Source organism: Sciurus vulgaris (genome assembly GCF_902686455.1).
Source record: "Sciurus vulgaris genome assembly, chromosome: 7".
NCBI classification, from domain to species: Eukaryota; Metazoa; Chordata; class Mammalia; order Rodentia; family Sciuridae; genus Sciurus; species Sciurus vulgaris.
In genome coordinates this window covers 127,779,990-127,797,352 of record NC_136467.1, presented here as the reverse complement: position 1 = coordinate 127,797,352, position 17,363 = coordinate 127,779,990, and the positions used below count along the sequence as shown (strand labels likewise).

At 36.5% G+C, this 17,363-nt stretch overlaps 1 protein-coding gene across 1 annotated transcript; it reads right to left on the bottom strand.

The window, feature by feature from the left end:
- Positions 1-922: 922 nt before the first annotated feature.
- OR12D3 (olfactory receptor family 12 subfamily D member 3) lies at positions 923-1,864 on the bottom strand (the record flags this gene model as incomplete). Its single annotated transcript, XM_079149228.1, has 1 exon — positions 923-1,864. The coding sequence occupies one exon, from the start codon at positions 1,862-1,864 to the stop codon at positions 923-925; it is 942 nt and encodes a 313-aa protein (XP_079005354.1).
- Between the last annotated feature and the right edge of the window lie 15,499 nt (positions 1,865-17,363).

Sequence of the window (17,363 nt, the reverse complement as noted above, 5' to 3'; positions counted from 1 at the left end):
AACCCATAGACATCTGGCTACAAATTTGGAGGTCTCTAGCACACCCTTAGATGACTCAGAGGACTCAGGAAAGTGATACACTTATGATTACAGTTTTATCACAGAAAAGAATACACAGTCAAAGGGGAGACACATCAGACAAGCTCTGTTAGGGTCCCAAACACAAATCTCCTGTCTTGCCAAGGTGCATTACCCTTCTGGCACACTGGTGCTCAAAACTATGGACCATACTGCCAACCAAGAAGCATGCCTGAACTTTAGTGTCAAGTTTCTATTTAGGCTTTTTTCATAACTGTAATTGATTGAATTATTGACCATGTAACTAAACTTAATCTCTAGCCTCCCTCCTCCCCTCATGAAAGTCAGGATACTATCACCACAATTCAAAGGCCCAAATCTCCAACCACATGGTTAATCATTCAGGCATGATCAACCCCCATCCTGAAGCTATCCTGGGGCCCACCACAAATCACAACATGAGCATAAACAAATATGATCCAAGTGGCTCACAAATAACAAAGGCACTTCTGCCACTTGGAAAGTTCCTAGGGTTTTAGAAGCTCCATACCAGGAACCTGGGACAAAGACCAAATAAGATCTTTATTATGCATCAGGTACCACTCTCATCCTTCCCTATTCATCCTACTTTCTTTCAGTTCTCCATAGCTCTTAACTGCCCTGATAATGCGTACTTAAGGATTTGTATATTATATGCCCACACCACACTAAAGGTTAACTTTCATGAGATTGTGGAATTTGGTTTATTCTTTCCTGTATTTGTTGAACTGACTACACTGCCTGAGATAATACATGCTCAAAATTTCTAAGAGAAAAATCAAAATCAAAAAATAATCATTTATTATAGTAAAGTCATGAAATCCTTAATGTAAATCAGATATAAGTCTCATTAGACCCCTTGGGGCTACTGGGAGTCCTTAAAGAGCTTCCTTCCAAAGATTTTCTTCAGAGCCAACATCACTTCCTTATTCCTAAGGGTGTATATCAGTGGATTCAGCACTGGGGTGACTGCACTGTATATGACGGCCACTGTCCTGTCCTCGCTCATGGACGTGGCTGAGGTGGGACGAATGTATGTAAAGCCCACAGGACCATAGAAGAGACATACCACCATAAAATGGGAGGCACAAGTGGACAAAGCCTTATGGAGTGTCCTGCAGGATTTGTTCTTCAACAGAAGGAAGCCAATAATGTAGAAGTAGGAGAGGAGAGTAAGGAAGAAAGCTCCCATGGAAATGCTCCCTGTGACAGCAGAAAGAAGCCATTGGTTGAGTTCTGTGTTACTGCAGGCCAGTTCCAGGAGAGGTTTCACATCACAGAAGAAGTGATTGAGTTTCAGGGAATGGCAAAAGTTCAGGCGTGCAGTTAGGACAGAATGCATCAGAGCATAGAAGAAGCTAATGAGCCAGGCCACAGCTGCCAACAGGACACACAGCTGGGGGTTCATGATGATGGTGTAGCGAAGTGGGTTGCAGATGGCCACAAAACGGTCAAAGGCCATCACTGCCAGTAAGATGGCCTCTGTACTTCCCAGAAAGTGGAAGAAGTGTAGCTGTGCAATACAGCCTAGGAAAGACATGGCCCTGTGAGTGGAGAGGAGGTTCATAAGCACCTTGGGCAGTGTCACCGAAGAATAACCAAGATCCAGACAAGAAAGGTTTCCCAAAAAGAAATACATAGGGGAATGAAGTTTGGGTTCCAGAATCACAATCATTAATATAACTCCATTTCCAACCAAATTTATCAGGTAAATAATTAAGAATATCACAAAGAAGACAGGCTGCAGCTCCTGAACACTGGTCAGGCTGAGTAAAAGAAATTCATCCACCGTAGTGACATTCTCCATCACTTTGGGGAGCAAATGAGAAAATAATTAAAACTGTGGGACTTAAATTAAGCAAGTTTACTATTTGGATTAGTCTAGGGATGAATTGCAGTATCAGTAATGTTTAAGAATAGCAAAGGCCTGGGGATGTAGCTCAGTGGTAGAGTATTTGCTTAGCAGGCTAGAGATCCTAGGTTCCATCCCCAGCGCTGGAAGAAAATAGTAAAGCTGGTTTACTACAACAAAATTAAGCAAAGTCAACATACCTAGGGTATCCATAAAATCCATTAGGCTAATAAAAGCAGCATATTACGAATAGATCAGATATGGATAAAGGGAACATTTTACATATGTAGGACCTTACCATAACCTCAACTATAGCTTTAGAATTAGAGTTTAGATATATTTTAAACATACAAAGGAAATAGCTGTTCAACTTGTGATTGCAGGTTCAAACAGTAATATAGATGTAGTTTAGTGGAAATTTCTCCACTTCTAAGGTGAAAAATGTCACAGGAGATAGACACATCTTCCTGACAACCTAAACCTTCAGTGAAATTAAGAGACATAAAAGCCCACAAAATTCAAATATTGTGTAAATAGAAGGCAAAAAAATCAGCAGAATTTGCATCACTAACCATGCATGGCAGCGTAGCAGTGATGTTGTGGGTGTAGTAGAGAAAACCTCAAAATACTGAGAGGTTCTAGCAGCAGAAACACTTTGAAAATGCCTCCAATTTTTTTAGCCCAGAAGGAAAGAACTCCACAATGAGTAGAAATTTCTGCTGGAGTGAAGAGAAACTGTCAAGAAAAAGACAAGGAACAGCATAAACACTGAGGGAGATGGAGAGAAAAGACACAGTAAATATAACACCAAAGGAAACTGCCATTTGTAAAAGAAAATAATCACCCTTGACCCCACAGAAAAAGAAATCACTGAACTCAGGAATTGGAAAAGCTACCTAGTACCCTATCCTCACATACTAAAATTCCCTTGCTAATAATTGATCCAGAATAGCACAGTTCATTGTAATTTTCCAACAAGATACTTCAAAATTTAACAACAAAGAAGAACTAGTCAAATCCAGAGTCACAATAAGATGTTTTACCTTACCTCTCTCTAGACTTGATGGAAAAGTCAGCCAAAGAGTGAGTAAGGATGTAAAACTCTGAACAACAGAATTTACAGATTTAGTTAACACAATAACATAGAACAATAAATTCAACAAAAAAAGAATTCACAGGATTGTCAAGAGCAACTGCAATACTTACAAAATCAAACATAGACTGAGTCTTAAAAAGGAAAATAATCTTTGAAAAGTTCTTTGACTATGATGGAATTAGAAAAGAATAATAAAAAATATACATTTGATATATATTTTTTAATGTGAATGTTAACACACATCAAGGGGGGGAGAGTAGGAGATCAGTGTATTATGGGAATAGGAAAGGCAGTAGAATGAATCAGACACAACTTTACTATGCTAATACATGAATACACCACGGTGAATCTCAACATCATGTACATCCACAAGACTGGGATCCTAATTAGAATAAGATACACTCCATGTTTGTATAAATATGTCAGAGTATACTCTACACTCTTGCATATCAAAAAAGAACAAATAAAATTTTAAAAAGAACATATTTTTAAAAGATATATGTTTGAGGTGGATAATATGCTAATTATCCTGATTTGATCATTATGCAATGTATAGATATATCAAAATATCACAGTGTACCCCGTAAACAATTATTATGTGCAAATTAAAATAAAATATAACTTTTATAAAATTCTAAATGTTCATTTTACTAAGCTAAATAAATGAATTAGTACTAGAAACAAACATAAAGGAAGAAGGATAAAAATAATGAAAATAATGATAGGGATTATTAAAATAGGAAATAAAAGTGCAATTGAGAAAATTCAACAAAGCTAAAACAGTTATTTGAAAATATTATGAAAGTGATAAACTCAGTAAGATGCACATTGCCAAATTAAAAGATAATATGATGCACACTATCAATGTCAAAAATTATAAGATGTCATTACAAACAACTTTTGCCAATAAATTTAATAATTTAGGTGAAATTTATGAATTATCACAATCCAAAAATGATTTACAAAAACTTTGAGTAAAAGAAACATTTGATTAGTTTGATATCTGTGTAGAAAACTGAAGTTGTTATTTAAAATCTTTCCAAAAAGCAAACACCAGGTCCAGATTTTGCTAGTGAATTCCAACAAATAGGGAAGAAACAATCACAATTTACACAAATTTCTTCAAAGAAAGAAAAAGGGAGCACTTCTTGATTTCCTCTACAAGGAAAGAATAATTGACTAACACTTGAGAAAGTACCAAGATAGAAAACTGCAGACTAACTACTCTGGTTCATGAATGTAAATGCAAAAACTCAAAATTCATATATACATATACACATGAATAAAAACATGTGTACATACCCATACACACACACAAAAAAAAGATTCACAAATATTCATATGATTAGTGACAAAGGCACTGCAGTGACAAAAAGATACTTTTTTCCATAAACAGTGCTGGGTCCATCAGGTACTCTTACAGAAAGATGCACTCTCATGTATACAATAGAAAAAAAATGATCAGTGAAATATAGCAGCTGCCAGGTGCCTCCCCCCACCAAAAAGAGACCCCCACACACACCATAATTGTAACATAAACTTAAGCTTCTTTGTCAGCAAGATTTTACAAAGAGTGTCAACAGGGTTTCACAGGATTTCTGTAGAGAGCTCAATGTGGTTTGTAGCTTCCTCTCTTTTTTGTAAAAGCTAGGTATGCAACAAACTTGTTGCTGTGCAAATACCATCCCTGCTTTTCTTGGCAAAAACTTGGGAAACCTCTGTATAGCCTAAGTATACAGGACAAAGAGTAAATGTTATGTACCCACCCATTGTCATGTAACCAACCCACTGAGTATAAATCTAAAAGAATTTCCAGACCTGGAGTCCAGAGATTTTTAGGCATTTGCCCCTCTAGACCACAGCTGCTTAAATAAACCTGCCTCCTGATAATTCCTCAGGTGTCTAACTTAATCTCTCCCACATCAATATTAACAAACAGAATGCAATGTATTAAAATAACTTACAGCTGGGCACATTGGCACATGCCTGTATACCCAGCACTTGGGAGGTTGAGATGGAGGACGACTTGGGTCTAGAAGTTTGAGATCAACCTGTGCAGCATAGCAATAACATGCCTCAAAAATGAAAAAAGAAACACACACACACACACACACACACACACACAAGTCATATGGTATTTATTTCAGTATACAAAGCTAGTTCAACTTTTGAAAAGCAATCAATGTAATATATCAATAGAATAAAATTAAAATCTTGGTAGTTGAGTCATAAAAATCATTTGACAAAATACAATACTCAATCATGATACAAACATAAAAATGTAACCTCTCAGCAAGAGAATGAAGAAAATTATGTGGACTTGGTAAAGGTCATCTATAAAAATCCTCCAGCTGAATGCTTCCCCCTAAAATAAGGAATGAGGAAAGGATGTGTAATCTCACCACTACTTTTTAGCATAGTTATGAAAGTTTTAGCAAATGTAATAAGGCAATAAAATAAAATAAAAGGCATATGTACTGAAAAAGAAGAAATAAAAAGGCACTTATTTTCAGATTACACCATTCTCCACAAAGAAAACCCCAAGGAATCTACACAAAAATTCCTCTAAAATAAATGTGTTCAGCAACATAATAGGCTACAAAATGAACACACAAAATTCAATCTCATTTTTATTTACTATGAACATGAAAAAATTAAAATTAAAAACAATTCACTTTATAATCACTCAAAAAATTGAAATATCTAGGTGTAAATTTCATAATACATGTACAGAAATTGCATGCTAAAACTTCAAAAGACCAATGAAAGAAATCAAAAATTTATGTCAAAAAATAACATGCTGGGAGGGGTTAGTGTTAGGGTTAGAGTTAGGGTTAGGGAGGGGGGCAAGAATGGAGGAAGGAAGGACTGTATATAGGGAAAAGAGGGGTGGGAGGGGTGGGGGGAAGGGAAAAAATAACAGAATGAATCAAACAACATTACCCTATGTAAATTTATGATTACACAAATGGTATGCCTTTACGCCATGTACAAACAGAGAAACATGTATCCCATTTGTTTAGAATAAAAAAATAAAAATAAAATAACATGCTGTGTTCATGGATTGAAAGATTTGAAATGGATTGAAGACATCTCACTGACATCTCAATGATATATCCCAATTCCAAACTGAGATACAGGTTTAATATAATTTCTATCAAAACCCCAGAAATATTTTTGTAGAGATTCATAGGACTCTTCTATAATTCATATGGAAAAATAAAAGAACTAGAAGAACCAAACTAGTTTTGAAAAAGAATAAAGTGAAGTAAATCTTTTTACTCATTGTCAAAGCTTATTATCAAAGCTTATTATTCAGTTAGTTATCAAGATTGTGTGTTATGAAAAAGGGATGATCAATGGCACAGAACAAAGAACCCAGAAGTAGGTACACATAAATATACCCAATTTTTGACAAATGTACAAAATAATTCAACATTTGTCTTTTAAACAAATGGTGCCAAATCAATTGAATATCAAGAGAAAAAAGAAAAATCAAACTCAACTTAAATTTCACATCATATATAAATTTTAACAAAAATGGATCTTGGACTTATGTGTTAAATATGAAACCATAAATTTCTTTAAGACAGAAGAAAATCTTCAGGACCTAAAGCTAGGTATAAAATTCTTAAACTTTATACCAAAAGCATGACTCTTAAAGAGAAAATTTTAAACAATGACTTCACCTCCCCCCCCCACCCAAAAAAAAAGGATTGCTCTGCAAAAGACTCCACTAAAAGAATGGAAAGAGACAAGTTGCAGACTGGAGAAAATATTTCCAAATCACATACTTGATAGAACTCTCAGAACCCAACAGTATAAAAACAAAAAGTTAAAAAAAAAATCAGCAAAACATATGAACAGACACAAACACAAAATGTTATACAGATAGCAGACTCACACATGAAAAGGTGTTCAACATTGTTTTTTCATTAGCACAATGCAAATTAATATCATGGAACATCTCACAACACATCTATCAAGTGGCTAAAATAAAAGTAGTGACAACACCAAGTGATTACAAAGATGAAAATAAACTGGATCACAAATTTAACATTAGCCAGGATGTACATGTTCAGCCATGTGAAAAATCTGTCAGTTTCTTATTACATTAAATATGAACCTATCATGAGAACCAACAATTGCACACCTGACCATTTTTCCCAAACATATATTCCCACAAAAACTTGTGTTTATAGAATCTTTATTCATAATATTCAAAAGCTGGAAATAGCCCCAATGTCCTTGAAGGAATAAATTATTAAGCAATCAGTCTGTGATACATAATACTACATAAAAAAAAGGAAATAACAATTTCACTAAACCTCCAGGAATTTGCTTAATTTTTAAAAGTTGCTCCTAAAAAGTTATATACTGTATGGATCCTCTTGTAGCACTTTTGAATTAACAAAATTTCAAAAATGGACAATCCACTAGTAGCTGCATAGGGTTAGAGAAAGCAGTGTAAGAAGGGGCAAGAGAGAAATGAGCGCCAGCTGTAGAAGGGTAACACAAGAGATCCTTGGGGTTGGAGGAGCTGTTTTGACTGCATGAAATAAAACATGAAATAAAATTGTGAAGAAGTAAACACATACACCACATGTGCATACAACAAAAACTGAGGAAACTGTTCAGTTGATAAATTTTATCAGTGTCAGTATCTATCAGTATCAATATTTTGGTTGTAATATTGTGCTATAACTTGTTAACATTGGGAGGAACTGAGTAAAGGGAACACATCATCTTAGATATTTTTTCTTACAACAATTTCTGTTAAAATAGTAAATCATATTTTTGCAAAGATCAAAATGTTTTAAAGCAAATTATATTTGCTTGTGGACAGTTAAATAAGAATTTCCAGTGGTGACAGTTTGTACTCTTTATATGAAAGGTACTTGTAAGGGTACAGCTACATAAAAGAAAATTTTGAATTATTTTCTTTGGATTACAATTTGCCTGCATATATTCTTTAACATATTGAAAATTACATATGTATCAATATTTAATTACAAAATATCAAAAAGACTCAAAATATCCAAACTAGAGGACTAAGTCAATTAATGTGTCTCTAAAAGGGAATAAAATGCAGGTTTGAGTACATACATGAACACTTCTACACACAAAAAACAGTATACAAACCATAACTACAGAAAACACAGGAAAATGTACAAATCATATACATACATGTTCTATATATGTATGTAAATAGATACATATACAGACACACATGTTACATATTGTGACATATATGGTTACATATTGTGAATTCCAAGATGATTTCTTAAATGACAAAAGCAAGATGCAGTGTAATATTTTGAATGTGCTTAAAATTTTCATTTAAATTTTTCTTCTGTAGGCATATGTTACCCAAATGTACCAAAAGAAACTGATTGACAATTGTCTGTGGGAAGAGAAACCAGTTGGCAAGTGGACAAAAATAGAAGGAATGGAATGTACTTCCTTAGTATAGTTTGAATACTAACAAAATTAATAGTATATATTAACTAAATTTTAAGGAAACATTAAACCCACTCCTGAAGCAACAGCAAATAGTAAGATCCTCATGTGATTTTGAACTAGTAACTTTGATAACATAATTGCATGTTCATCTTATTCTGAGTATTAAGTTAATCTTGGCTATACAGACACTAAGAGAGAGAGATCTACCCAAACTTTACTCTGAGTTCTGGACTTGTTTATCTAATTTCATATTTGGTTCTCCATTTGAATGCTTCTGTGAATTATGCAAATCAATATGTCTTAAAGAAACGTATTTCCTCTCCAAGCATGCTCCTCCTACAATGTTCCTCAATTTACCAAATAGAATAAGATCCTTCTGTTTAAACCAGAAATTTGAAGCTCATATTGATTTTTTTCCCTTCACCTCTAGCCTCCATTTTAAATCAGTCATCAAATCCTGTATATCACTGAAATGTTACTCAAATTCATTTCTCTCTTCAACCACACTGCCACAACACTGGGCCAAGCTGTAATTGCCTTTCAACGTAACTACTGTGGGGAATCCTTTATTTAGTAACCTTACAATTACTTTTCTGCTCCACTCCACACCATCGTTGCAGTATAAGAAGATTCATTCTGTAATGGGTGTGTTATAATATAACTTCTCTATTTGGATCACTTTAATATTTATCAAATCCAAAAGATCAGACAATCAAAAGTTTTCCCAGTTAATGACTTGTGCCATGAACCCTCCTATCATTACGCTCTAATTTTCACAACCTAAATTCAAAAGAGGCTCCCTAGTTACTCTCACTTACCCATTCCTGTGATCCCAACTTCCTCCTGTGAGAAAATTTTTACTCCAATATCATTTTTTCTCTTTAGTCTAGGCCATTTTGGCCTGTACTTCTCTGTGTATGTAACTTAGAATAAATATAACCTTTCCATTCAAAAGAGTTATCTAGAAATCAGAGATGTATTTATTGTCTACTTGCAAAAAACAGAGATAGCTCAGGATGTTCACTCTCTTATATTCACACTTATTACTAACACTTATATCTTAGTATTTCATATTGAATCTCATCTCTTATTCTGGGCAGAGGAAAAATAGGCTGAATCCTCTTAAAAGTTCCCAGTAGCACTTTGGGCATTAACATCTTGGGATTTTCTCTCCAAGGATTTATTTTCTCTATATTTCTCTTCACATAACTCTTAATTTATTCCCTTCCTTTTTTCTGCTTGTAAAAGTAATTACATTGATTTTTTTAAATAATAATAAATTGGGGGCAGAGCCCTCTTAGTCATGAGGGAAAAAAATAGTGATTATAAAAGAAAAAGAAGACACAGCTTCTATCCTTGAGAAATCTAACATATAGTGAATGCAAAATTTGTTATAACTCAGAGCAAGATTATGAAAATTTACAATAATGAATTATAAACTGAGATCTAAAGACATAGAAAAAGGAAAGATATTGATAAATCTGTGATCCAACAGGGAAAAACAAATAGTAGAGATGAATTTGGTTAATTTACATGTAGGAACTAGTGTTTATGTAGATCTTGGCAGAAGCAATTTTAAATAAGGAGTTTATTGAAATAGTCTAACAATCTAACTACAGTCACTATTTGTAGTATTGATTAATATTACCTCTGATTGCAAATAGAAAAATAATGTTTCCTGAACACTATGTCAGTTCAACAACCAGTAAAATCAACTATATGATTTATTAGAATTACTATCAAAGTTTTTGTTTCAACACTAGTCTTATTTTCCAGCATCCAAAGCTGTTTTTCTTGCCTTATTCTTTCACTTATTGTGATAAGTACAGGGTGGCTGAAGAATAAATTTTGTCCGTAAACTCAAATTTTCTGATGATTTTAAAACCAGTCCTCACTGTTGGTTCTTCCAGAACGTGTATGAAGTTGCAAGAATAGCAAAGTGTTCTCACTCCTCTTCCATCTTTCTTGTCATTACTTCCCCTGTTGTGCTACTTTGGCACTTTGGTACTACTTTTGTATGACTTTCATTTTCCAACCCATCTACTGAATTATTCATTTACAAAATTATTTTTCTATTTCCAAGAACTCTTTAAATACATGGTTGTGTGTAAGTCTATTCCTACTTCACAAACACCATATCATTTTACACATTTTAGACGTTATGGAGAACAGCAGTAGCAGACCTTCTAGGTCTCCCGATCTCAGGTTTCATGATCCCATGAACTTGTCCTCACAGCACTTAGCTCAGTAGTGACTTTATGCTTTTTTTTTTTTTTTTTTTTTTTTTTAATTTCTGCTAAATTTGCATCTCCCTCAAAACAGTACAAGTGTCATACTGCCAGGATTTTACTTTTGCTCCTCATGGTATCCTCAATGCCTAATAGACTGCATGATGCATCAGAGGCCTTAAAGCCTACTCTGGATGATGGGCCATAAGTTTGGTTTGGCAGTGAAGTGACACTGCCCTTGACATCCTCCTTAGCTCTGACCCTGGTGGCCTCCTCTCATCCAACATTGTGGGACATTGAAACATGCCTGCATGGGGTGCAGAGTACTACATGTAACCTGATGGACTGAGAATCAGTGGATGACAAGCCAACAAGGCCCCTGAGAGAAAACCTCCTGGTCTCATCCCAGCCTGACATCCTCTTTATCATCCTCTCTGAGTCCCTTTCCCTTTCAGTACAAAGGATCACATACTGGGCTCCTCATGGTTCTGCTTGAGCACTACATTTGACTATCTGAGTAAAATACATAGTGTGCCTGAGACATAATTAAATCCACTATTCATAGCTACAATCGGTACATTGATTGTTGCATTTAAATTGTTCCCATTCTTTTCCTTTTATAAAACACAATTTAAAAAACATCCTTGAATATATGTTTTTAAGAATATGTGTGATTATGTGTTTAGCATAAATGCCTAAAAGAAAATTCTGCATCAAAATGGAAGTATTTGAATTGTTGAGATGTTTTATAAAAGTTCCCTTCAGAAATTTTGTACCCTCATACTTCAGTCCCATCAAATTTTTGTCAATGTGTTTTCCCTACCCTCAGTTTCCCAATATTTAATAATATTCTCTGGTGGAGTCCGTGGTAACATTTTTAAAATGTATTTTTTAGTAATTAGTGACTGTGTCAAAACAGAAAGTCTCATCATTTACTTACAGCTTTGCCAAGCTGATGGATTAAATTTTAGTTCCATTTCCAGTTTCATATCTCATATTTTTTCACTTTTCTTACCAATATATTTATTTGTCATTTGCATTTATTGTTTTCCAAATTGCTGTCTAATATTCTTTATTTTGCAACTGGCATTATACATTGTTTTTCAATCCAAAAAAAATATTGAATTTAAGAAAGAAGAAAATGCAACTTCTGGAATTTGGAAATTGGTCTGACACAGCTAGGCCTTGTTATTATAAGCTGTCCTGGTATTGGATATAAACCATATCACAAAACAACATCAGACAAGGTCATCCTGCAACCCAATAAAACAAGACCAAAAATAACAACAACAAAAGACAAGTACATAACTTTTTCTAAGCACATGAAAAAACAAGGCACTGTGCAAATCACAAAATACCAAACATCTCCCTGTATCAGCGAATATGAATGACAGCTGCTTCTTTACCAATTTCAGCTTTATCCTTACTCTGATCTGTACACATTATGAATAAGACTGACTGAAACGCTTCATCAAAGAATTGACAACACCCAATCTAGAAGGAACCCCCTAGTTCCTTAACTTTTCCCCATATCATCCAAAGCCCCATTCAGAATTCTGTTTTTTCTAACACCTTCCTACAAAGATAGCCCATGGCTCCCCAGGGTGTGCATTCTCTTTTGCTACAATGAGAAACAAACCCAAGTTGTTCAACTACAGTGTGTGCTGGGTGCCTTTAGCCAAAGGACATTAAAATGTACTACCCTTTTCTCTGTAAAAATTTTTATGTCATGGGCATGCATTTATGTATTTGTGGGTATGTAGTTGACATAAAGATGTTTTAATTTTCTTTGTGGTTTTTCATCTTCAGCTCATACTAAAGATGAAAACTACACAGTTATAAAAATTGCAAGTCTGTTTCCCTCCAGTTAGAGATGATAAGGAGAGTCCAATTGAGAAAGAAAAACAGAAATATTTTTAAATTTGAGACGAAGCTTGGGGTAGAGGTGGGAATGGGAAACATAAAGTGTTCTAAGGTTTAAACCCTTTGCTTATAATTTTAATGATATGTCTCTAGGGCCTACAGGATTTTTTTTTTTTTTTAGGATATTTTATATATGTCTTCCTTAATAAATACTTTCTCTTTTGCCAAGTGAAAACTTATGTGCATTCTTATCCAGGTTAAAAATAATAATAATAATATCAAGTGTCCCAATGAGATATAGACCAGAATTACCCCTGATAATGGGCATTTTTGAAAATTTAGGATCTTGAAGTGATAACCTTTTTAAAAGCCACATAGACAAACCTATGATTTTCAATTGCTCGAGTGCTACAACCAGAGCGAAGGCAGTAAGTGTCCACTGACCTGGGCAGCAGGTCACAACTTCTTGTCATCCCCCATTAAAGCTGCCCGAATCTCCGGGTCCAGGGTTCACCCTACAGCTGTGAGACCCTCTCATCTTAACCTGGGAAGAGCTGGGCATTCTGTCAGGTTTCGTTTTAAGTTTCCGTGATAAAATGTCTGACCAAGGACCGAGCAGGACTGACCAAGGACCCAGCGGGGCTGGGTGGACCGGGCTGATCGCAGAGCAGGGCCACACTCTCACACCATCCAGAGGATGTATGGTTGCCATGTGGGACCGAAAAGGCACTTCTTGCGTGGGTAAGAGCGGCACGCCTATGATGGCGTGGATTACATCGCCCTGAACCAGGACCTGCGCTCCTGGACTGCGGTGGACACCGCGGCTCAGATCACCAAGCGCAAGTGGGAAGCAACCCGTGAAGCGGAAGTATCAGAGAGCCTACCTGGAGGGCATCAGCGAGCCTGCGTGGAGAGGTTCCACAAACACTTGGAGATTGGGAAGGAAACGCTGCAACGCGCAGGTATGAGGGGCTGCAGGGTGCCTGCGGATATCCAGTAGCTCGCCCCCACTTCCTTCCTACAGGGAAGGGAGGAAAATACCATCTACGCTTCTATAACTCTCCCCTTGGATCCAGAGAAGGATGAGTCTTCCTGGATTTCCAGATGGTGTACCAGAGAGTAATTCTGACAGCCCACCTTTCTCTTAATTGCAGTCAAGAGATCCAGTCTCTCCAGGTCTAGAGGCGAAAACAATCCTTAAAATAAGTGATTACCAATTTTCTTTGACTCTGGCAACAGCCTCAAACATCACAGGACGACTTTCAGGCTTTGTTCTCTGCCCTACCCAATGTTTTGGGGGGTCTGTCTCCAGCTTTTCCACATCCCTCAGCCTCTGTTCAGGTAAGAGTCTGAACTCTTTCTCAGAGACATGAGAACTCTGAACTTGAACTGTTTCCTGTTGATTCTAGAATTTACCAAGGAATAAGAATTCCTGAGTCCAGTGTGGTGTCTGAGTTTTCCACTTCCTCCCCACCCTAATTGTACTGTCCACTCTCAGGATGGTCACTCTCAGGATCATGATCATTGTGGGCCTTGGGAGGTAATGCAAAATGTCCAAATTTCTTAGATCTTGCTTTTCTACCCTCCAAAAAGCATGTCACCCACTACCCCATCTCTGACCATGAGGTCACCCTGAGGGTCTGGGCCCTGAGCTTCTTCCCTGCTGAGATCACTCTGATCTAGCAATGGGATGGAGAGGACCAAACCCAGGACAGTGGAGCTTGTGGAGACCAGGTCTGCTGGGGATGGAAACTTCCAGAAGTGAACAGCTGCGGTGGTGCCCTTCTGGAAAGGAATAGAGACATACTCACAATGTGCAGCAGGAGGGGCTACCTGAGCCCCTCACCCTGAGATGGGGTAAGGAGGGGATGGGTACACAGAGCCTGCTATCAGGGAGAGCAGGAGGCATTCTGGAGTCCTTCTTCGTAATCAGGCCTGAAACTGGGGCATCAGGGACCCTCACCTTCCCTTCCTTTTCTGGAGAAGTCTTCCCAGTCCTCCATCACCATCACGATAATTGTCACTGGCCTGATTCTTCGTGGAGCTGTGTTTTCTGGTGTTGTAATGCAGAGAAAGAAGGACTCAGGTAGGGAAAGCTTATGGTCTGAGCTTCTTTACCACTGAGGAATTTCAAGTCCCAGGTAGTTTTCCTTGCCTTTACCGAGGAGTTTGGCCCACAAACCCCAAAGACACAATTCTGAAGGCCATAATCCCAAATGTTTAAATCACAGAGGATGAAAATTCCCCAAAATTAGGGGCTGGGGTTATAGCTTAGTAGCAGAGCACTTGCCTAGCACATATGAGGCACTGGGTTCTATTCTCAGCACCATATATTTACAAATAAAATAAAGGTTCATTGACAATTTAATAAAATATATTTTTTTTAAATTCCCCAAAATTAAAATCACAAAAACATAACTCTGGAAAAACAATTTTAAAAATTTATTAAAAGACATGTATTAAAAGAAAGGAAGTTTGGTAGAGGAGGGGAAAGAGGAGGAGAGAAAAAAGGGAAAGGGGATTGAAATCAAATCCCTTGCATGTATAATTGTCAAAATGAACCCAAATATTATGTATAATTATAATGCTCTAATAAAAAAGATATTTACTTACATTTTTAAAGGGGAATTTGAGAAAGATAAAAATATGACAGAGCAGTTCAGAAACCACTTTACACTACAAAGTAGGCAATGACATACATATTTTTACCCACAAAACACTCAGACATACTAATGACAGTCAAACAGATATAATAATTATGAGCAAATAGATCATTCATAAAGAAGTAGGTCAACAATCAAAATGTATAAGCATATGTCACTATTATTGGTAATTGATTTCACCTACCTTTATACCTAGTCAACTGAAAAACTATGACAGACAATCTAAGTCTTTGACAAGATGAGTCAAAATTTACAATGGATTCCCACCAAATATGTGGTCACCAAGCTGGGCATGGTGGCACATGTCTGTAATCCCATTGACTCCAGGGACTGAGAGGGGGAGCACAAGTTTGAGGCCAGCCTCAGGAATTTATCAAAGGCCTAAGCAACTTAAGGAGACCCTGCCTCAAAATTTGAGAAAAAGGACTGGGGATATAGCTCAGTGGCAAAGTACCCCTGAGTTAAATCCCCAGTAAAAAAAAAAAAATCAAGTGCTCTGTCCAAGCACACGTAACTAAATTTACAACAAAATCCTGAGTAGAAGCCAGGATTTGTCAATACCTCTACGTCCTAATCCAAATATACAGTCACCAAAAGGGCCAAGACCTTGAGAAATTTGACCTTTACCAGATGCAGACATAAAAAAGGACATTTCCTCATTTATTGAGTTTTAGTGTTTTTACATACATACATAATGCTTATACACAGAGCCAACATTCTGATAATGCACATAGTCAAATTTGCAAAAAAATACATAAAATGAATTAGAATCCTCTGAAAGTCTTTACACAATTTCCTCCATTATTAGAAATGAAATGAAGATGAAATACAAAGCCACGAATTTTTAGAATGATACTTCCAATTCTAAATAGCAGGAAGAAAATGAAGAAGAAAAACTTAAAATATGAAAAGAGTGGGCAATTCATAGACGTATGGGGGGACTTTCATAATCCTCAAGTATATTCTGACATCTTGCATCATAAGCAATAGCCCATTATTGTCTTTTAGTGCATGAATATCCTAGAAGAATATTCACTCATTTTTCTGTGTGGCACTACTCTTTTTTAAATGCTTCTATGATTTTATATACACTAACATGAGCTTTACCGATTAAGTATTCCCATCTGCCATGCTTTGCTTCCGTGTTGTTTTGGGTGTAAAATCTGTTTTGCATGCACTCATATGCAGAACACAAATTGGGCAGAAGCAGAAGCAATCCTGGTGATAGAATTAGCAACACCATTGCACAAGTGTCTTTTTACCCTATCATGCACATAGCTACTTTCAAATTAATCAGCAACTTCAACTGGTTTCTTCAGACAAATGCAGTTTGAATTCATTAAAACCTCTAGGAATTTAATCAGCTGGAAGGAATACCAATGCGGACAAATGATGCCTTTTTAAACAAGTTTTCATAGTTGCTGTATTGTGTGTCAGTGCTTTTCCCAAAATTTCAACTTTCTACCCCTCTTATGTAACCTTTTTATTTTTTTACCCATGGAAATTATGGTTGTTGGAATTTCAGCTTTCAGGATTTAGACACTTGGGATTTGAACCTTTTAGGATTGTGATTTTTGAAAATAGACTTTAGATATATGTATCTTTCAGGATTTCAATATTCAAGTTTGTGGCATTCAGGACTGTGACTTTTGTAAATGTGGCATAGACTGGGAAACACCATCCACTCACAGGTGCTTACCCAGCCTGGAGCCCTGTTTGCTGACATTGTTGTAAAGCATATGTGAACATGAAGGATAAGTTTATCGCCTTGGTGACTGTGGTGATAGGAACTGATTTATAGAGGTCAGAGTTTAGAGGCAAGTTCCCTGCTGGGGACAGACCTCCAGGAGGGCAGTTGGTCCAGTGTCTGCACATCTCTCATGTTTCTTGATCCTGCCCTTGGTCTGCAGTCACAGGTCTGGAAACCCCTTTTTAAGATTTGCAGACTCCTTTAGACTCTCATGAGCCTACTTCCTCCCTGGCTTCTTACAGGTTATTTTCTTTTCCCAGGTAGATAAGTGGGGAGCTACACTCAGTCTGCCTGTAAGTGTGGAGGTAATCCTTGATAACCTGGGTATCAATTGTAGACAGGAGCCCATGAAGAAACTCCTCACCCCATAATCCCTTCTTTATCAGTGTGT